Raw genomic sequence first — 22,461 nt, 5'->3', positions numbered from 1 at the left:
AAGCTGTGATGCTTGAAGTTACAACAGCAACATTTATTTCATACAAAGATTGTAGCTCAGAGTGCTTTACAAGGCATCAAAGAGATGCTTATAAGACACATATAACATAAATATGTAATTAGCTTCCTTATATACAGTATGATATTGTCAGTCTTTACAGAAAAGTACACTGATAAGGTAAGATGGCTGGGAGGATGAAAAAAAAACTCCAGTTACTGGAGAGAACAAAAGATAAATCTGCATGGTCCCAAGGCCAAAAGACCACATAGCCCTCATGGCATTCTCCCTAACCCAAATGTTCTTAAGTCGCTCCTCATTATTTCCAGGATTTTTTCCCAGTTATGCTAAATGCAGTATTTACAAATCAAGCGAAACATCAAGTCCTTCATCAAATGCATTTTTCTCAGTAAAGTCAAAACTATTATCAGAATCTGACTTAAGTTGTGTGTAACGATGTGTAAAGATGAGCTTTCACAGAACCATTTTATGCATATCTCTGACATGTAACTTGAATGACCAATCATAGACAATTATACATCATTAGAATGGGATGAATCTCAGCTGTCCAACAGTAATGAGTCTTTCACTGTATGTGGCTTGACATAGGTGAGATATTTGATAAAATCAAATTCACTCAGTTGTCATGCGCTCCTTTTCTCTGTGTGCTAATCACATATTTTAATAATGAAAGAGTGAAGAGAACATGGAAACTTGTTTATTTGAAAGAAGATACCTTTGGGTATGTAAAAATAATAATAATAATGCATTTTATTTATAGGGCACTTTACATTAGCAGTAAATCTCAAAGTGCAACATAAAAAGATTAAACAAAGGCAACATAAAAACAGAGATAAAGCAACAATAATTATAACATTCTTGTTAATAAGCTTTCCTAAATAGAAAAGTCTTTAGCTGTTTTTTAAAACAGCCCACAAATCTGCTGTGTTCTTAGGCTCTCTGGTAGGGCATTCCAGAGCCATGGAGCAGCGGCTACAAAGACTCGGTCTCCCATTGTACGAAGTTTGGTCAAAGGGGGGCGAAGGTGATAGGTATTTGTAAAACAGAGGTTTCTTGTAGTGGATTGTAATATAAGGAGCTCTGAGATATTGTGGAGCATTTCCATGGATACACTGGTGAGTAAACAAACAGAGTTTGTATTCGATAGGGAGCCAATGAAGTGACCGAAGGATTGTTGAGATATGTTCATATTTCCACACCCTCATAACGTAAAATCAAAAATAACATGACTTTGTTCTTCCGGGGACACCTTGTTCATAAGTGGCTATAATAAAGAATTTTATTGGCACAATTTAATCTTCATTAGTGCTATGCAAAACTGACCTGTACAACAACATAAGAAATTTGACAAAAGAGAGGAGACCATTCAATCCATCAAGCTTGTTCGTTTAGCTAATAGCTAAGCTTTCCCAAAATTTCATCTAGATACTTCTTAAAGGTTGTCAAGATTTCTGTTTCAACTACATGTCTCAGTAGTTTGTTCTTTAAGCTAAAATATTTCTGCTGAATCTACTTCATCAGTGCCTTTGAGGATTTTAAAGATCTGGATTAGGTCCTCACACAGTCTCCTCAGTTTGAGACTAAACATGTTTAATTTTCAGAGTCTGTCAGAGTACAACATGTCCTTAAGTTTTGGGATACATCTGGTTGCTCTTCTCCACCCACCATCAAGTGCTGCTGTATATTTCTTGTAGCATGCACACAATACACAAGATATGGTCTCATTAGTGCATTATATAGTCTTAACCATAATATCCTTCAATTTACATTCAACAATTTTCATAATACTGTATAACCTAACATTTTATTTAACTTTTTAATTGCTTCTGCAATTGCTTATTCCACAAAAAATTGTGTCAATATAAACTCCTAAATCCTTTTCAGAGAATAGTTACTTTAGGATAGCCATTAGGGCGGGACGGTGGACGGTGGTAGCGCTGCTGCCTCGCAGTTAGGAGACCCGGGTTCGCTTCCCGGGTCCACCCTGCGTGGAGCTTGCATGTTCTCCCTGTGTCTGCGTGGGTTTCCTCTGGGCGCTCCGGTTTCCTCCCACAGTCCAAAGACATGCCGGTTAGGTGGATTGCCGATTCTAAATTGGCCCTAGTGTGTGCTTGGTGTGTGGGTGTGTTTATTTGTGCCCTGTGGAGGGTTGCCCCCCTGCCCAGGATTGGTTCCTGCCTTGTGCCCTGTGTTGGCTGGGATTGGTTCCAACAGACCCCCATGACCCTGTGTTCGGATTCAGCGGGTTGGAAAATGGATGGATGGATGGAGGATAGCCATTCATCAATCACAAGTTTACTAACTATTCCAGAATCAAAGTTATTAATCAGAAAAAATATCAGTCTCATGACATACCCCCTGAGAGACTCCACTGATGTCCTCATTCTCCTGTTATCTGTACACTTGGCCTCCTGTCTGTTAACGAAATGGAGATCTAGTTTTGTAGGTTTCCTCTCATGCCTGTGGCTTCTAGTTTCAGAATTATTCTTTGCTGTGGAACTGAGTAAAAGGCTTTTTGAAGGTCTAAGTAAATTATGTCATATGCTTTGCTTTTGTGAACTGTTCAGTTGCCTGTTTAAAAACAAATCAAAACATTATTTTGTCAAGATCTTGCTCCATTAAGCACATGTTAGTTGTTATTTAGTATATTATTTTCATATAGGTACTTTTCTAATTCATTTTTCACTATAGTTTCCATACTATGTCTCACAAATGTCGTTGAATGGCATGTAAAGGGTCAGTTTCAGATTAGGGCAAGTGCAGGGTTTTGTTTTAAAATAGTCCATCTTAGATATGCAAGTGTAGGTGTGTGGAGGACAGACGTGTGGCCACAGAGCACTAATTTGGGAATGGATTAATTAATTATGTACATGCATGTGAGTGGTTTGTACACTCAGCCCTCATTAGCAGTTCTGTGGGTCAATGAGCACAGCATCTATACTTGCAGGGATATAAAAGATCTGAGAAGCTTCAAAGGGGAATAAATGAAAGGAGAATAGGAGGAGGACAAAAAAGATTGCAATAAAAGAAAGCAGGACCAGGCGGTTGGGTCAGTGCAACGGAAAGGAGGTGAAGCAGTTAGAAGAGTAAGTGGAATGGCACTCCAGGGGCGGGGTCTTGCCATTTTAGCGATACAAGAAGCAGGAGAAGCCAAGTGCTCCAAGAGTAATCCAGCAGATGCCAAAGGATGGTGGCAGATCGACTGAGCTGGGCTCAGAACGTCCCAGCAGTGATCAACTGAAGTGGCTGGAATGGGAACCAGAGAGGGGACGAGTTCACCAGAATACAGGCACAAGTGGGTGAGCAGAGTTGGAGTGAGAGAAGCACCGGGGAGATGAGAGGCGAGATAAGCTGGTTAAGCCAGTTCAGATGAATATTGATGTCCCAGAGACAAGAGATGCCAAGGCTTTAGGCACCTGGGGCACCACAGATCGATTGAACACTTCATAAAACACTAACTGTATGTTTAAGTAGGCCAAAGTAGGTGTAAATCCAGCACATTTTTATAAATGGGTTTGTTGATGAGTCTCATGATCAACATTTTGATTAAAATGTTATATTTCCCAAGCATTTTCTTTTAATGTTGTGGCAAGAATTTAGGAAAAATATTTAAAGTTGCATTTGTTGGTAATTTGTAATATTAAAGTGTTTAGCCTACTACAGAAAAGGTTGCATACATCAGTTCACCAAGGGTGCTATTTATTTAAACAGTTATATTTTCAATATTTAACAAATATGTTTTCAGCTGTATTCCAGTGGAACATAAGGAAGTTAAAAAGACAACTTTCTCGTTTTGCAGCAAAACAATGCAACAGCTTCATTTTTTTATGATCTTCTGTGGTTCTTGGGTGGTGACAGTGTATTTTGCTACATGTGTTTAGTTATATTTCTCAGCCCTGCTTTTTGACTTTATCCAAGTCTTTTCCTTTTGTACACTTTGCAGGGAATGATGTGAATGTGGCCCTTAATAGGTAGTACTGTATAACCTAAATTATTTGTGTTTCATAGGCTGTGTAGTATAACTATCTACTGTAAGCTTACCTTTCTGCTTATGATCTCTGAAAAGTGTGACATCTATTGCAGTATTGTGCCTGCAAATAACTGAAGCAATTATGTAACACAAATTCAGAAAAATGCCATCACAGGTGAAAATTGGATTTTTTTGGTGCAATGTCCCATATTTATGAACAAGTCACGGGAAATCCTAGTTAAAAATTGCACACTGTAATAGCTGAAACATTTAACTCTGTAATACAGATGTGTAATTGCGTTATGTGCGAAAGCCAGGCAAGATATAGATTTCACAGCTAGATAGTGTTAGATGATGCCCAGTATGCACAAGTATGAGCACATCTGTCAATTTTTGTGTACTATTCCTGTAGAGAATGCCATTGTCTGGGTGGTTTTTAAAATATATCCCAGAGAATTTCAGAACAATTTTTGACTTTTGCTCAACACACACTTTTAATGCCATTGTGTTATGCTTTACACATCGAGCCATTATGAACTCAGTCCAGTTAAGTTTAATGGTGGTTTAGGTTCTGGGTCTTCCAAGAAGCTGTTGAATTTACCAGTTCTATTGAGAAACAAAAAGATGAGATGTGCAGACAGTAATATCTCATGATCGCCATTTTAATTGAATGATGGCATCTGTAAAACAAAAAAGGCTGTTATCATTTAATATTATTAAAATCAGCAAATGTCATGCTGGAGAAGCAAAATTTTATGTCAAATATACTTCCTACAAATGAAGTATGGGCATATAGGCATTAAAATAATACAATTGTGAAATTTCACATTTTTTCCTCCTGTTTTTTTTTTTTGATTTACTGTAACCCTTAAAAACATGGCAACAGACTTAGCATCTGTCTTTGTAGCTCTTACGTTCAGATTTTAAAAGTTTCTCATTTTCTTGCTTAATTATTCTTTTTCTGGTATATGGAGCTTTCCATAGCTGGCCATCATGTTAATTCAAATGATTACAGTGTGATCTTGCAGCTTTAATAAAAGGCAGTTGTAATTTGAGTACTTTTATACATTTTACTAATCCTGAGGCTTTTTTTTGTTATTTCACCCCGTCAATCTAAGAACTCTTAGTTCATATTTAGATTAGGTTTGCTGTCCTGTAATTTATGGTGCATTGAATAATCTTCCACTTTATTGTTGTTTTATGTGTACTCCTGCTCACTCTGTAAAGCCTCCTTGCAGTGTGCTGTTTGTAAAATAAAGTTACTGAAGTTAACAAGTGTAATGGGATTTCTCCACTAAAAAGACCACTTTCTGTTTTCTGTTCTTAGACCTAAAACATTGATTTGTTACTGTTTTACAACATGCTTATTCATTGAGGGGAAGGAATAAGCCATATAAATCATTAAGAAGGAAATCATTAGTAAATCATTAAGAAACTGTCAGCAAGATGATTAACCTGGCTTGATGTAGTTAGCAGAGCACATTTTTGCAATCCTGGGGACCTGCCTAATTAGCTGTCTTGTACTTCTGAATTTCTATATTTATAATTCACCTTTTTTATTATTTGTTTTTTTCCCACTATGGATTTCCAAAATGTGCCCTTGTTCAATGTTACCCATTTAATTGTCCAAAGTAAAAAGTTTTATTCCATTCTTTACTGGATTTTTTTTTTTTTTTTGTCCAGGCTGACTGACCCCATTCCCACTACAGAGACATCTATTGCCCCTCGTCAACGACCAAAAGCAGGGCAGACTCAGCCAACTGCTGGCATCCTTCCCATACAGCCAGCCCTCACTCCACGCAAAAGAGCTAATGCGCCTGTTGTAACACCTCTTCAACAAGGTAGGTCTATGGTCTTGACATGTTTTAATGGGTGCTTTCAAGTGCCATGCACATACTGCTAACTGTCAATTATTTGATGGGTGCAGGATGCAGGGATAACTAATCACACATCCTGCTGCACTCTCCCCAAGAGTTAGAACTGTGCTTGGTTTACACTTGCTCAGTGTCATCCACAGCAAGTTGAGAAAAAGAAAAGCAAAAGTCCATTCTGTACTGTCACACTGTCTAGTTTATTGTGGCATGAGAAAGTGGCAGTCATGCCCGTTCATCTGTTTTACTCTCTGCCACACAACTGCACAGCATGGTAGGGGGAAGAGAATGATGCAGTCCTCTTGTGTTCTGCATCACGTGGCATGTATAAATTTCACTCTCTTACTCAGCTAGTGTATTGTCTGAATTATACATATCAACTGGCTAAGTGTCATTTTTATGTAGCAATGCCTGTTAAACTTACTTTACTGAACTGAAGGGTCATGTCTGCCTCAGCTATACCCCAAGCACGAAGCCTGCAAAATAATATTACTGTACATGGGTACATTGCATTTAAACCTATTGATACACTTTACTGATATATGTACATAGTGTACATATTGAATGCATATCTTTAAACCATGCTTGCTGTTATTGTAGGGACAATGTAAGGGGTTGTCAAAGGACATTTCAGTATAGTATATGCACATTTCTGCTTTACATGATTCTTTGCAATGTACTGTATATAAGACAGCGTTCTAGAGTATATCATCATGATACCTTTTAGTTTTTAATTTTTACAAAGAACAAACCAATGCCTACAGTATTTCTTTTTAATAAAATAATTTTGCAACATAATAATGTAGTAGCTAAGCAGTCTTGATTTACATTATCTTACTATTTTCATTGTTTTTGTTTGAAATAATTGTTTTGGGATTTTGATACAAGTTGTCTAGATTTTGTCTTGTAATGAAGATCTGTACCCTTTATTCCCTCAATATTAGTGAATCCAAGTGAAAGTTATTCCACCTCCTGTTTTGTTACTTTTCAGTTGAAAATAGTTTTACTTGCAATAAAGTTTGCTTTTGATCTAGTGTTCTTATGGTATTAATAAATAATCCAGTGTCAGATTTTGTTTACATTTTTACAATAGGCTATTGGGTTTACTACACTTTTTTAAAATAATAATTCATTATGCAAATATGTCAGCAACCTTTGTCAAAGTTACTTTGCTACTGCTGGAAAGTTTAATTTTTAGTTTCATAGTTAATCTGCTATTTGTATGGATATCCCCATTTACACACAATAACTTGTTGTCTTGTCCAGTAAGTAATGAATTGCAATTTATGACTCAATAACACCAGAGTAAAGCGATGCTTACTTTTTTCAGAATAAAGAAGAGAAAAATCGCACAATTTTTCAGTTTCCTAGTACCCTTAACTTGCATGCTTATACTGGCAGCAGTCCTGTCGGCTATGTTTTCTGTGCCACTTACTCTGGCAGACGGGAGGATGCATTATTCTGTTGTTGTTTGGGTTATAGCAATATACATTTTCTGAAGTATTTCCCATTTTTCCCCTATTTCTGTGGAGTCAAATCTTTTTGTTTACAGTCTTGAGAAATCCAACTGGAGCAGATAAAGTGTTCACTTGTTATGTCCTTCGGGAGTAGTATAATAACTAGTCAGATTCCTTTGGGTGAACATACCATTATCTTAGTGGTCAGTACCACCCTCACAACCCAATGAGCTTATTTTTAACTTAAAATCGCTAGAGCAATTTCCACCCCCTCATGTTCATGAAAATAATCTGTGTGTGTAAAAAATTGGGAATACAAAGGTTTTTATCACCCAACTCCCATGAGGTAAGGAAAGCTCTAAGAAATATTTGACATTGTTTATTGTAAAATGCTGAATTTATCAGTTAACATGGAATTGGAGACATAATCCAATTGTACTCATTTAGTATAAAATAAGACACACGTATGTTGTGGTTGTTTTACAGATTCTAATTGCAGTCTATTTAAAAACTACTACAATAAGAAAATGGATTATTGTTCTTGCCCCTACAGATAGTTTTTCTTAGAACAGTTTCCTATTTCTCAATCATCCTTAAATCTCTGGCACATATTTTATAAAAATAAAAAAAAAATCAATATTTGAGTGTTTTTGCGCCTAGTTCTTGTATTTCAGTGTTTTTATTTATTTTGCTTATTATTTAACACATGCAAGAATTTTGGGAATTTCATTTGCATCCCATTGTCGAGATGTCTACTTACCTCGGTAGCAACATTCATATTTCTGGTGATTCTTCCTATGAAATCAATAGACAGATTGGGAGTGCATAGAAGGGTCTCATGAGGTCGCTGGATAGGGCTGTGTGCTCAGGAGCTCCCAATATCTATACATAAGGACAAGGGTCCAAGCCTTTAGAGTCATGGTGCTTCCTGTCTTGCTTTATAGTAGCGAGACTGGACATACTGTATCTAGTGACCTGAGACGAAGACTGGACTCCTTCGGTACTTGGGTACTGCTGGTTTGACTATGTGTGAAATGGGCGGTTGCTCACGGAGTCCTGTTTGAGGCACATTACCTGCATTGTGAAGGAGCATCAGCTGAGGCACTACGGCCATGTGGCGTGATTCACCGAGGGTGATCTGGCTCACAGGATCTTTGTTATTGAGGACCTGAGTGGCTGGACCAGGCCAAGGGGATGCCCACAACACCTTGCTGCAGCAGATAGATGGTCATTTCCGGAGGATGGGACTGGACTGTGTGTCTGCCTGGAGGGTTGCCATCTAGGATCTCAAGCTGTTTCGTCGTGTGGTGGGTGCAGCAACATGCTGTAGCAGTGCATGCTTCCTGAGCTGACCTGACCTGCATTGACACAGTGGCTAGTACTGCTCCCTCACAGCTTCAGGAACCTGGGTTTGGTTTATCCACACAGGCACTGTCTGTTTCCAGTTTTCATATTCTCCTTGCATCTGTGGCTAATGGAAATCTTCTTTAGTTAAGTGTTAAAACTGCTGGTTCTCAAATGTGTTTACACCTCATCTCTGTTGTCACAGGGAGGACAGACCATATTACTCTGCAGCAAGCTCCCATCCATACCTGCCCATTGTTGCAAGAGATATCTGAAAAATGCACTCTACATTGTCTCAAACCTCACACATATCAGCAACAGAGTGTTTCTCCTGCCATCTAAAAAGTGATTGTGATGAGAGAGGTTTGTGACATTAGGTGGTTTTAATGAAACATTAAGGAAGCAGGCGCAGCCCTGTGAAGCGGTGTCTTCCTTGGATGCTGAATGCCTGGCGACTGGAGGCATGAGTGGGGTTTGGTGCAGTGCCCCACAGACACCAAAGGAATTGATGGTGGGAACCTGAACCTGGTTCAGAAGGTTGACTGCACCTGCTGGTGGGTGTCTCCTCCTGCTGCAAGGTCCTGATGGGATAAGCAGTGGAGATGGAAAATTTTAGAAAGGTGCACTAGGGCTCATGTTTTCAAAGGAAGTCCTTCCTGCGTTTTAATCTTTTTATAGATTGGTTATTTTTAACCTCTACTGAAGAATATCTTGATTCTATAGATTATTTTTTAAAGAACAGCACTGCAGTATTTTTCATGTTGGGGATTTCAGTTCCTGTCTCTTTTGGGTTGACTTTGCACTTAAGTACTTTTACACCAACCTCTTGCTGACAGTGTGTGTGACTTCATTTGCCCGGCTCATCCACGGATTTGAATACCAATGGCTCTGGGTTCAAGGCACTGCCAGGTACTTGAACCCAACCCAGACCATCAAAGTAATATAACATAAAATGCTGTACCAAAGAAACCCAGAAGCAGTCTTCACATGTGGGCCTTTTAAACTGTTATCTGCTTGACCTTGCTATCAGCAATTTACAATAACTGTAGCTCAGTTACTTTTAATGTCCTTGTTACTTGTTTTGTGTGGTACTTTTTTGTATCCTTAAAACTGATGTTTATCATTTTTATTTAATACTGTTGAATGTTTATTGATAGGTATTTGGCAACAGTAGCTCAGACTAGTACAAGAGATTGTTGGTATGCCTTGAGTGTACCCTGTGTTGGACTATTTCACTGTCCAGGATTGGGTCTTATTTTGTACATGTTGCTCCCAGGATAGGCTGTGGCCACTGTGAATCAAAACTAAATTAGTGGATTAGAAAATGAATGTATGGATGGACTCCTAAAATACAGTATTTTATAAATATAATGTAAATATAAGAAAAGCTCTTTTGATGATCATCTTCATCTAATGAAATCTCACACAGCCTTTTCAGTAGCCTTCACAGTTCTGTGAAGTAGTGCAATTGTGCCAAGAGTTTATTTTTTATTTGCATCCTTTATGCGACCTGAAACCTCCCTTACATATGGGTTACTTTTATAATATCATTTGTGTTCCAAGTAAGGGACTTTTTTTTAGTTCTGTGTTGATTTTATAGTTTCTTGTTACTGGGGTTAAGTACTTAAACATACCATTGGTTAAGGTGTTTACTACATTTTTGTATCCTATTACTTTGTCTCTTACAGGGCCTCAGTCAACAGTAGCCAGTACTCCTATCCAACCACAGAATGTCCAAGCCTCACAGCCTCCAGCTTCACAACCGCAGACCACGCACACCCAACCTCCACCTTCTCAACCACAGGTCCCAGCCTCTCAGACACAAACACCATGCACCCAGCCACAGGCAAATCCCCAACAACAGCAGCGCTTCCTGAAACAACAACAGGGGGCTTTTTTTAATCAGCAGCAGGCATTGCCAGCTCAGCAGGTAAGTGGGCTCGCTTTATCTATTAGTATGGAAAGTTGTCAAACCCAAAAAGATTTTTAAGGTGACCTGGTGATAATTCAGGCATGTCATGATGGATAAATTGTGATTAAGTTCATTATTTTCATTCCTGTCATAAACTACATAGCATAAATGCTGTATTTGTTTTCAACATACAGTACATAATGATTATGGGTGGGTGTGTGTTTGCCCTATGACAGTAGTGTAAATGTGTGACATGTGTGATCTCTCTTTAGAAGCTAATGTGCTGGCATTTGCCTGTTCCAATGTATTATATTTCTCTTCCTCTTTCTCATATTGATTAATTTGCTGATTCTTTCTCTTTTTAAAGTTATCCCGCTGGGGTTGGTCAGTGTTTATCTTTGTAAATAATTAGGTGATTATTTCTCTATTTGCTCTGAAATGTTTTCAAAGGCCTTAGACCCGGACAGTCTTGGCGAAACCCTTCTCTGAAAGACGCAGTATCTGAGAAGCTTCAAGTTTTTCAGATATTTTGGCATGATGTTTTATTAGTATTTGTTGCTGGTAGCTTGTGATTATTTCATTCTTATAATCAGACAGGCTGTGTTCAGTATACTGGGCAATGTGTTTCCAGAATTTGTCGCAGTACCCATTCACGAAAAGTGTATTTTTAAATTTATAAAACTGAAATATCTTAGTGCTAGTTTTTATTCTCAGAAATGTACAAATACTTTAAAAATGTAATATTGGAAGTGAAACAAAACAACCTTTCTATTGATTTTTCCCTTATGAAAAACAGCAACTCTCCAGTGATGATAGGTTTACATTAAATTATTGAAAAAGGAGTTCTAATCTTGATGTTTGTGTCATATGAATATTGTAATACTTTACTGTAAAAATGTAATAAATGTCCCAATTGGCACAGGCTAGTAAAACAAAATTAGTATTTTCCTTTACTGTTGTTGTTTCTAAGCAGTGATATACTGTACAGGTTTGTCTGGTTGTGTACATTTATTTTGTGACTTTCATTTGTCTGCTAATGTAAAGTACAGGTTAGATTAATCAATTATGTATCAGAACCATACCTTCTAACACGTCATCTTTCCTTTTTCTTCTTCAAGTCCCCCGTAAACTAATACTGTGTAATTATTCATATGACAAGCTTACTATTGACACACCACCATTAGATTTGTCTGCTCTTTGCCTTCTCAGCATGTTAGAACACTGAAATGATTTTTTGTATCTATACACAAATAATTTGTCTTAGTTTGGGTAGAACACAAAGGTGGCAGTAGTGTAAAATGTTTTAAATAAATGTGTGCAGAAATATCAACAAATAAAAGGTGATATTCATTGCTTATGCCAAATTTTCATCTCATTGCTTGTGCATACAGGAGAACAGCAATTTAGATTTCACTGTACCAGTAGTTGTATTTATTATCTAATATGAGGTATATTTATATTTTAAATAGTAAATAATTATGAAACACTGCTTTGTTTGCACCCAAATCTTGCCTTCGTTGCAATAAAAAGTAGGTTTTCCACATCCGCTGCACTTGCTTTGGACATTATCATTTACCATTTTAAAAATGTGGAATTTGTTAATATTTTATGGGAGACCAGCATTCAGTTTTAGAATAAACCTACTTTTTGTACACTTCACATTCAGTACAGTGATGATTAGTCACATCTCAGAAATGTTCTCTTTATTCAGTGTCATCTGCTGCTTCTGCATATTCCTTTGCCTGCTTGCTCTACAGCTTACTTTCATACGTCAGGCATGCATGCTAATCAGACAAAAACTGAGTGAAGGCATCTGCTACCAAAAAGAAAAAAAAAATGGGAATAAAATGGCTGGATCTCTGAAGACATCGCTCCATTTAGGTTTTGTAAAATGTAGTATTATTATACAGATCAAAGGAAGCTTTTAAATCTCCCTCTTTCTCACTATTACAATTGCATTGCTTGAAAATAAAGCCTGTTCTTATGTGATTAATTGCTCTCTGGCATAGTAAATGAATCACAATATTAACCCAGGCCTTCTCCACGCTGTATTGCTTTTCCTAAGCCTACAATTCCTAGGTCTACAAGTAGAGTACTGCAAACAAGGATTGTGTATATAGTAGTGAGTTATTTATTGTAAGAAACTTTAATGGCATGGCAAGTTTCTTTCATGGTATATCCTGTAGTTGTGTATCAGCACGTTGCTTCATAATTCTACTTTATCTTATAAAAAAAAGCATGCTTGTCTGTAGTCTACTTTTCAGCCCTTATGATGCCTGCTGTCTTCTCAGAAATATCCTTGGCTGTGCCCATTTTCTGTTGATGTTTCTGTACACCTTTGCCCTATTCAGACTAATATTGTCTGCCTAACCTTTGGTAAGTGCACAGTTCCTGATAAAATAAGAGCCAAAGGGTATCTCAGTGGCACTGAAGCCCACTGGTATGTTAATTTTGATTTTGTGGATTTTAGTAATTAGTGCACAGTATGGCATTTATAAGACTATCCTCTTTGAAGAGGAAGAGACAGGAAACCTATAGAGCAGTAAATGGAAGGATGGCCAAAGTAAGAAATGGGGCAGTTTAGAATTGGACAGTTCCATTGCTGAAATGAAAAAAAACATTCAGGGATGGTTCAACAAGTTTTGTGAGCCCCATGGCAGTTACTCATTCCAACCTCATTTTAATATATACAGGATGAATGGAAGTCTTCTCTTCTCCCACAGTGCTTTAATGCCAGCAGTCTTGTTATTCATGCCCAACTGACATCAAAGTGATAGTCAGCTAATATCAGTCCTGCAGTCAGAAAGCAGTTAATCAGGTGTTGGTGTACATTCCGTGATTTTCCTGTTGTAGGCAGCTTTTATTTCTACCCCGAGCTTAAAGAAGAAAAACAGGATTGTTGCCCAACATTGTGTTAATCAGACTTCCTGGTATGTTATGCTTCTTGAAAGATTAAATGTGACATTTGAAGAGATGGCATCAAATTGCTTGTGTACTGTTTCTGTGACAGTGTTGAGATATTCCTATGCCACTGACTATGTCTCCAAAAGACATATTTGTGTGACTGTAAGTTGGCCTAGGTGAAGGGAAACAGTTTGATCATCAGAATTATGAATGCTAGTCAATGGCACCTTTGTATGTTCTTCTCCTAGCTATTCTGCTGCTAAGATGTGAAATTTGTCATGGTAAATTCTGACTTGAATAAAGTTCTAAGAGTTAATACATTTTGTAATTAGAAGAACCTAATGTATGCCATATGTTGCCCATTATGGACAGCATTGTGGTATTCTGGAAAAAAACATTGAGTAGAGTGCAATAAGGCCAATAAAAAATATTTTTGTTCTGGTGAAACTGTATCAAACATGGGGAGCACAGATGTTCTCTCATTAATGAAGTAGTTTCACATTTCTTCAGTTGCATTAGTTTTATGGGTTTTTTGGTAATTTGGTTTATTTCCACTGGCAACTCTAAATTGCTCTGGTATAAATAATGCTTTTTTTGTATTATCAGTGTTTTGTGATGGATTGGTTCTTTTCTGTAAATGGCTACTGATGTTGGTCCAATGTTATCTGGGTATTTTTCAAATCATCACAACCCTGCAATAAAAAGCAGCTGATTCAGAGAAGGGATGGCATTTATTTGCTTTTTTTCTTTTTCAGGCCATCTCCTCCTAAGCTAAAGAGTTAACCAGTCATTGTTTTACACAGGACAATCAACAGGATGCACTAAAATTAGGGGCAAAAACAGAAATAATAGAAATTTAATGAAACCTTAACATTGTTCAGGCATTACCACAAATCTTTTTTAGTTATGCCATAACTACTCTGCTGTGAGCATAATCATAACTTTCTCATCCAAAGCACGGGGTAAAGTATAAGACAGTAGATAAAATATCCTTTTTTTACAGAAACTGCTCCAAGACTGAGGACTCCTTGGTTATCGATTGTTCAATTTACAAATCATCTTTTTTTTGTAGTGCCTTAAAGCAAAATTAAAAATATACATGTGCAATGTTTTTTCAGGCTACATGGCCCCTGTTCAATTCTTTATTGTTTTTTTTTTTTTTTTATATGTTCATTTTCCTGGCAATATTAATAAGGATTGTGTGGATCCCATAAATGGTTCTAATTTTTATAGGTGTTTATTGAATGATGGAGTTAGCATTGGAGGAATGCATATGGTAGTGAAGAAAAAGTTTTTTAAGTGTAGAATTCTTTTATGGACTTTATTTTAAGCATTGTATTGGGTGTGCTGCCAAGAAATCATCTATGGCAACATCTACCACTGGCGTGATAATAGAAATGAATGAGTGTCATACAGTAGTATTCAACATAAAGGAAATATTAAATATTTATGTTAAATTAGCTGGTGAATGAGTGCAGCGGAGAGAAAGGGCATGAGAAAAAAAGAGTTTAATACTTGTATAGCTAGTTTTATCAAGGAATGTAGATGTTATCTTAACAGCTCATTTAAAATTCATTGAAACCTCAAGAAAAATAAATTTTTGCATGTTGACTCAGGCTGAAATAGTATCAGGCATATAATGAATAAATACAGTGTTCCATTCTCAGTGAAACATTTTCCTCATGCAGAGTTTGTATGTACTTAAAAAGCTCCAATCCTGATGATTTCTTCATATATAGTTAACACAGTAACTCTGTATAATAAAATGAATATAGCATTTATACTTTTTGTGTAATACCATGTTAAGCAGCTCTACAACTAGTATCATTTATAAACAAATACCTGTATGATATGCCTAAAATTTTGTCTTTCTTAAACAGACAAAGCAGGTATTTTTAGGAACTTAAATACATATGAAGCTGCGTCTCAAAAAAAAAAAAAAGGTTAATGATGTTTCAGTATCTTGCAAATGATTAAACTCAGTGTAGGAAAACTGCACTTTTTCTGTTGAATATCAAAAGAAGATAGCCACTGCCATCCAATTTAATTTTTTGTAACGTTTTGTGTAGTATGAAAGTTTAGCATAAATATATTTAGAATAGGCAATTAAATTAAAGATTCAGAGCAAAAAAGACAGAGGTTATTAAAGTGGGAGCTCCTTCACAGTCTAAAGATGTGCCATTATGTTTTCCTAATTCACAGAGTTTAATTATAATTAAACAATTGCATTGTATACTTTTATTTATAGTATTGTCTTTACTGATGGTTTATTAGGAACATTGTAGTTAATGCTGTAACTAACATTAAGAAAAAGTTCTTTACTTCTTGATAGAATCTTATATAGCATATTTTCTCTATGATAGATATAACTGACCGCAGCAGGGTAATTACTCCTACCATGAGATGATAATTCCTTTAAAATGCAATGCATTTGTACTTTCTAGTCTTCCAGGAAAAGGTTAACATATAGGAAACTGATGCATCATAGCCTTTGGACCATGCAATAGTTAAAAAAAAAAAATATGTTTTAATAGTTAAACCCAAGTACTGCTCCATCAAAGCTGTTTGTAGGTATCACTGCCTAGGTTACTTTGCTGTGCCAAATCTATTTCTATCAATAATGTGTGAAGTAGTTTGAATAGCCATCCTTATAGCAATAAAATGCTACATATTTCCTCTGTTGGAGCTTAGAGCTAAAAGGTAGCCATGTGTGAATCTCTTAAGAGAATGGGAAGCACCTATAAATACTGGACAAAGAGCTTTCTCTTTCTGTCCAGTGTATTTAACAAGGAAGTGTGGAAAGTTTCGTAGTTGTAATTGAGTCAATTCTGGCAGGACCAGGATGGGTGAATACACATTGGTGGAACAAGATGGTGATGATGAAATTACATGTGTATATATACATTTTTATTTTTGGTTTGTACTAAGTGCTCTGCTGGTTATCCTTTTCAGTCCTACTCCTGGATGCATAGAGATGGTAGTGTTCCTCATTCAGTTCTCTGGCTGCTCTTGAAAGACACCTTGCTAACAGTCAGCCATCGGCTCACCACTAATATTGTTGTAATTGGCAGGTGTCATCATCTCTTTTGCTATTGCAAGCTGACATTGATTGCTTCACTGGTAGGGAACTGCCTTGCTGCATAAATCAATAAAGATGACAAAATGCACAGTGTTTGAGTATTGCGTCTGGCTTGAAGCACTTTGTTTTAGAGCTAACACTTGTTTGCAATATTTTGAAGTCAGTTCACTGACTAGCAGTGTTCATGTACAGTGTTGTTAAGTGATTTATGAGGCAGCTATGTTATGTCAAGCTTCCATTTTTATGTTCCTTAAGTAAGCAACCAGGTGATGACTTTGTATTTTTTCACATAGAAAATAAGATGTTGATAGCAACTACGATATTATAATCTGGGATTTTTGGCAGTGCTGCTTTTAGAACTCTGCAGAAATAGGTAGCACAGGGTAAAATTTGGTATGTGTAAGATTAAAGTTTGCAAAAGCAAAAAAAAAAAAAATAGACCCAGAGCTTTTATTTTAGCCTCAGTGCTCTTTGATCTAGCATGACCTATGTTTTTAACAGGTCAGTAGGAGATCTGTAACATAAAAACAGACAGCTCATTTTTATATAGTACTTTACTAGCCACTGTCCAATAAGGAGCTGTTCATTCTTCAGCCTCTGCCCCTTTAACATTTATTTGTTTTCAGAACAGTTGGTTATTAATCCAGTCTTTTTACTTGGGAGTACTGTGTTTAAATAGTACTTTGAATCTGAGTAACTAGAGAGGCACCTTTATGAAGAGGTTATTGTGTTTATTCAGTTTCCTTTTAACTTTATGCTATAAATCTTCATTGCATGCATAGAAGACTCAGTGTCTTTGTTCTCACAACACTTTTTCATTCAACATTTTAATGAGTACATAGTATAATATCATTAAAAAGATGTTTGTAAATTAGGACAGATGATTTCAGAGATGGCCATGTTCATCACTTTTCAGTGCTTCATGCCGAGAAGCTACTTTATCTTTACTATGAGGTTGCATGTGTTTTCGTATTTTTCTTTTGTTTTTTGTTTTTTTCCTAATGCAGCAATACCAAGTTATGCAGCAGGCAGCACAGCAGCAACAGCAGCAGCAGCAGTGGATGCAGAATTTCTACATGCAGCAGCAGCAGCAGCTTATGGCTCAGATGCCTGTGACAACAACAGCAGCAGCACAGCAACCATCCCCTCAACAGAATCAGGCACAGCAGCAGCAGCAGCAGTCAGCACCTCAGCAGAGTCAGGCACAGCAGCAGCTCACACCTCACCAGAGACAGCAACAACAGACCCCACCACAGCAGCCTTCTGCTCCTCAAAAGCAGCCGCAGCAGTTACAACAGCCACTAGCTCCACAAAAGCAGCCTCAACAGCAGCAGCTGCCACTTCTGCATAGGCAGTTGCAACAGCCACCAGCTGCACAGAAGCAAGCACAGTCATTACAACAGCATCAGCAGCAGGCCTCTGCTCTGCAGATGCAACAACAGCAGCCACCTGCCCCACAAAAACAGCCACTGCAGCAGCAAGCTCAAGCTCAACAGAAGCAACTGCAGCAGCCTTCACTTCAGCACCCTGTTCAGCCCCAATCAACCACTGTTTCGCCGCAGCTGCCTTCGCAACAAGGGGCTGCTCAGCAGCCTCAGACTTCATCACCAGCACTGGCAGCACAGCCTGCTGTTCAGAACCCTGCCAGCCAGCCTCAACAGTCAGCCACACAAAATATACTGAGTTCACCCCCAACAGAACAGACGGTAAAGACACCCAGAGCATTTGGAATTGTCACACTCTTCTCCTGCACCTCGGCATGGGTTGTGTAGTTTGATAAAGGGGGGTATGTGTGTGATAAAGGGAGCCTGAATTTTTTTCTATACTAACTCAACTGTCTTGTGTATTCTGTCAGTTTTGGGGTTGTAATCTAGTTACAGTTCTTTTGTTTTGTCAGATACTTAATTCTAGGCCTGTGCCTTGTTCCTTTTTTTTCATTTTGCCTTTTACTACTTTAACTGTTTAAATTGTTTTGGTTTTACAGACGCTGCCTCATTCCCGGGCAGACCACGGAATAGCTCAAAAAGTGGGATCTCTGACCCCTCCATCCTCACCAAAAACTCAACGCGGTGGACATCGACGCATCCTGAGTGATGTCACTCATAGTGCAGTCTTTGGGGTCCCAATCAGCAAGTCCACCCAGCTGTTACAGGCTGCTGCTGCAGAGGCGAGCCTCAACAAGTCCAAGTAAGTGTGGCGGAGAAACAGTGGTAGTATTATTAGCCTTTTAGGCCAGATCTGCACTTTTGTGTCCTTTTTTGCACAGGTTCTAGAGCTGATTATCAGTTTCTTTGGTAGTATGGAGATTAAAACTACATATAGTTCTACAGATGAGATTTTACAAATACATTAAAGAGTGAAAACATAATGTTCCCTTATTAATTTTGGCAGTTTTTACAATATACTGACATGTAATTTGCCTCTTCATTTGCCTTGTGTCAGCATAAATGCCTAAATCTTTTCAGTGTTTGCTTATTGTTAGTCATAATCCATCTTGTTGTTCCAGTAGTTATTTATTTTCCTTTTGCTTACCTATAGAACTTTGTATGTTTCTACACGAAAATTCTTTTATATAGTATTTGCCAAGGTTTGAAAAATACTTACGTCTATTTCAACAAGTTTTCCTTTTTCCTTAGGTTTTGTCCCACAAGGGCATTGAATTGGATTAAGTGGGCTTGAGAAATGTAGTATGTTATACTATTTGTTATCACTTGGATTTTGCTGCCATCTCACTGTATAAGAGTCATTGCCATTAATGAACCCTTTGTTCAGAAACAAAGGAACTCCACTGAGAGTCTCACCTTATTTGGAGCATCCCCCTTTGTAATCTTTACCTCTAAGCGCTTAACCAGGATAAAATCGAGTTTTATAAGTTAGTGTCAACAACCTCATATAGACACTTTCGTATTGTTAGTACATAATGTATATGATTTGCTTTGCTTTTGTTCTCTAATGCATTTTATTTTAATGTTCTTGTTTCCATAATGTTACCTGGTGTAGAAATAGGGATTCATTAGTGAAATTCATTTTCTTTCCCTTTTTGCTTATTAAAGTCACATTTACAACTTTCTAATCATCAAGGGGCCTCATTCTGATGCTACATCTAGATCATATTTACTGGAATTTTTAAAATAATGTATTTCATTATTGTCTGCGTGGTTGGTAAACTCCCACCAAACGCAATGATTTTCTTAGTTGATTTAGTACATTTATCATTTCCTGATCTATTCATTGAGAGACGACTTTGTTGCTTTCTGGTCTTGTCCTGTGTAATATGATGCCAGTCCATTCTGGCTTGGTCTTGCTTCATTCTTGATTGCTGCTTGGTCCTGGCCAGTTAACTGGCAGACATATTGTTGTTCATTTTTACCTAAAGAGAGTTGTTTTAGAAGTCTTGTGGGGTGCTATCCTTAAATAACCACCTGTTTGCAGTCATTGTCAATATTAAAGAAGAGTCTTGCAGAAATTGTACAGAAGAGTCTTGCAGAAATTGTACAGTAAGAGAAGATTTGTCACAAGGTATTTAGTTGCTTTAAAATGTATTGCCACTTCAAATCAAATCTTACATGTCACATACAATTGCACTCTTGTAATGAAATTAAAGGGATATGTACATTAAATACCTTTCCCATTCTTCCTGTGTTACAGATCTGCAACCACTACACCCTCTGGGTCTCCCCGTTCCTCCCAGCAAAATGTTTACCATCCCAGCATTGAACAGCCTGCTTCTCTACGTAGCCCTACAGAGGCTGCCAGCTGGAACCCATTTGGTAATGATAACTTTTCCAAGCTGACAGCTGAGGAGCTGCTCAACAAAGATTTTGCCAAGCTGTCTGATGGTGAGAGCTTAGGTAGGGTTGGCAGTGGCATTCTTTCTGTTGTGCGATCTGTAAATTTAGTTTGAATTTTGATTTACTCTTTTAATGAAAATAAATCTCCTGTAGCGATGAATCCAACTTACAACTGTCAGGAAATCTTCTCTTGTGTTTGCTCACCATGCTAATGGCTTTTATCTCTCTTACAGCTAAACATGTAGAAGTGGTGAGCTCCTCGACAGAAAACCTGATTCCAGGACTGCAGCCAGCCCCTAGTGCCCCTTCTGGCAACTTTGGTGATAAGCCATTTTCTCCTGGTACTGGTAAGTTTTAATGTGTGCTTTTTTTTCTCAAAACATAGTGGTTGATTGGGGAGGGAATATATATATATATATATATATATATATATATATATATATATACATACATACAGTGAAACAAACCCCAGGCAGGGCGCCAACCCACCGCAGGGCACACACACCAAACACAAACACTAGGGACAATTTAGGATCGCCAATCCACCAAACCTGCATGTCTTTGGACTGGGGGAGGAAACCGGAGCTCCCGGAGGAAACCCACGCAGACACGGGAGAACATGCAAACTCCAAGCAGGGAGGACCCGGGAAGCAAACCCAGGTCTCCTAACTGCAAGGCATTTTATAGTTCAGTAGTACAGTATTTTGAAGTTGTAGTGTTTTAAATATTTGTAACTAATTGCAGAGGAATCATTAAATCGAAATCATAACTTGAGGAAAGTTTGTTTATATAGGGTGATAAAATTGCTTACAGTGTTTAATTTTTGACACATTATAAACAAAATTGAGCGTAGTTATTGTTTAATATTTTGTGTAAACTGGACTGGTCTATTCAAATGCTAAGAATTAATTAAATACCTGCTAGTCTCAATTTACTTTCTGGAGTAGTATTTGAAGGCATTTTCTGGGTCTCTGTTTGCCCACAGAAAGGATAATTCCAGGATTTCAGCTCAATACAGAAATAGAATGTTTCTAACATTTGAATAGCTTAGTGCCCAAGAGATTATTTTGGAAAACTTCATGTCTTGTAAATACCAACATGTGTAAGGTATGTTTAACAGGCACATTTCAAGTGCTGAAAATATTCTTTTGAGGCAAGAAAAAAATTCTTTGCTGTTTTAGTAAATTCTACAGAATATCCAATGCTTTAAACATAAACAAAACAGTACACCCGTTTGTATTATCATAAGTACCATCATATATTGTTGAAGAAAAAATTTATCAAAACTGGTGTAACTTATTTTTTTTTTTTTTTTTACCTACAGCTTAAAATTTAAAAGTTGTCACTTCTGAAAACAAACATATGCCAACATTTTGACAAAGCTAAAAATAAATTCCTATTTGTTATTTTCTTTTTCTTCATGCATTTTGCACTCTGGACCCCCAAAGGTCATGTGAAAGGGCAATTACCCCTTGGGGATTAAAAAAGTATATTAATCAAACTTAAAAAAAAAAATCATTTCAAGATTTGTTCAGTAAAAATTTATATAAACACATTATTCACATAGAGAAGTTTTTGATCATATTTTCTAGTTTTATTTATATATGTAAAATGCAACTTCTGAAAAGCTTTTTTTTCCTGTAACACTCTATCCCTTTACCCTACAATAAATAATGGAAAAATGATATTTTTTTCTGTATTGTACAACTTTTTTCATAAATAATATGGGGTCACTATGGTAGCACAGTGATTAGTGCTGCTGCCTCACAATTCCAGTGACTTTGGTTAGAATGCATATTTTCTGTTTCTACTTGGGTTTCCCTCCTTCTTTCCTACATTCCCAATGTGTGAGTTAGATTAATTGGTGAGTGTAGCTATATCTGTATGTGCCCTTTGATGCACCGGCATCCTGTCCAGTGTTATTTCCCAGCTTGTGCCCAGTACTGCCAGGATAGACTCCAGCCCACCAACACTGAATTGGATTAAGAGGGCCAAAAATGTGTGACTGCATAAAAATATGAGCACAACACAATTTAATAGATTTATCAAAAATCATTTTTGGGCTTCTTGAGCTTTGTTGCTGGTGCAAACTTTGTATGTTCCTTTGTTCGTTTA

The 22,461-nt window shown here is 37.3% G+C and overlaps 1 protein-coding gene across 9 annotated transcripts in view; it reads left to right on the top strand.

Moving 5' to 3' along the window:
- The window catches only part of aak1b (AP2 associated kinase 1b), a 132,604-nt gene that overhangs the window by 76,892 nt on the left and 33,251 nt on the right, over positions 1–22,461 (top strand). For 7 of the 9 annotated variants that reach the window (XM_039768501.1, XM_039768498.1, XM_039768500.1 and 4 more), the window contains exons 10-14: positions 5,672–5,829; positions 10,349–10,590; positions 18,540–18,742; positions 20,204–20,406; positions 20,580–20,693. In XM_039768501.1, the coding sequence (XP_039624435.1) occupies positions 5,672–5,829; positions 10,349–10,590; positions 18,540–18,742; positions 20,204–20,406; positions 20,580–20,693 (920 nt within the window). Of the gene's footprint in view, positions 1–5,671; positions 5,830–10,348; positions 10,591–11,308; positions 18,262–18,539; positions 18,743–20,203; positions 20,407–20,579; positions 20,694–22,461 lie in introns of those variants that run through there. The other 2 variants (XM_039768497.1, XM_039768502.1) reach the window with 2 other exon arrangements.

Source organism: Polypterus senegalus, chromosome 11, assembly GCF_016835505.1.
Source record: "Polypterus senegalus isolate Bchr_013 chromosome 11, ASM1683550v1, whole genome shotgun sequence".
Lineage (NCBI taxonomy): Eukaryota > Metazoa > Chordata > Cladistia > Polypteriformes > Polypteridae > Polypterus > Polypterus senegalus.
Note: the sequence above shows the minus strand (reverse complement) of the source record. Positions and strands in the feature narration are given on the sequence as shown.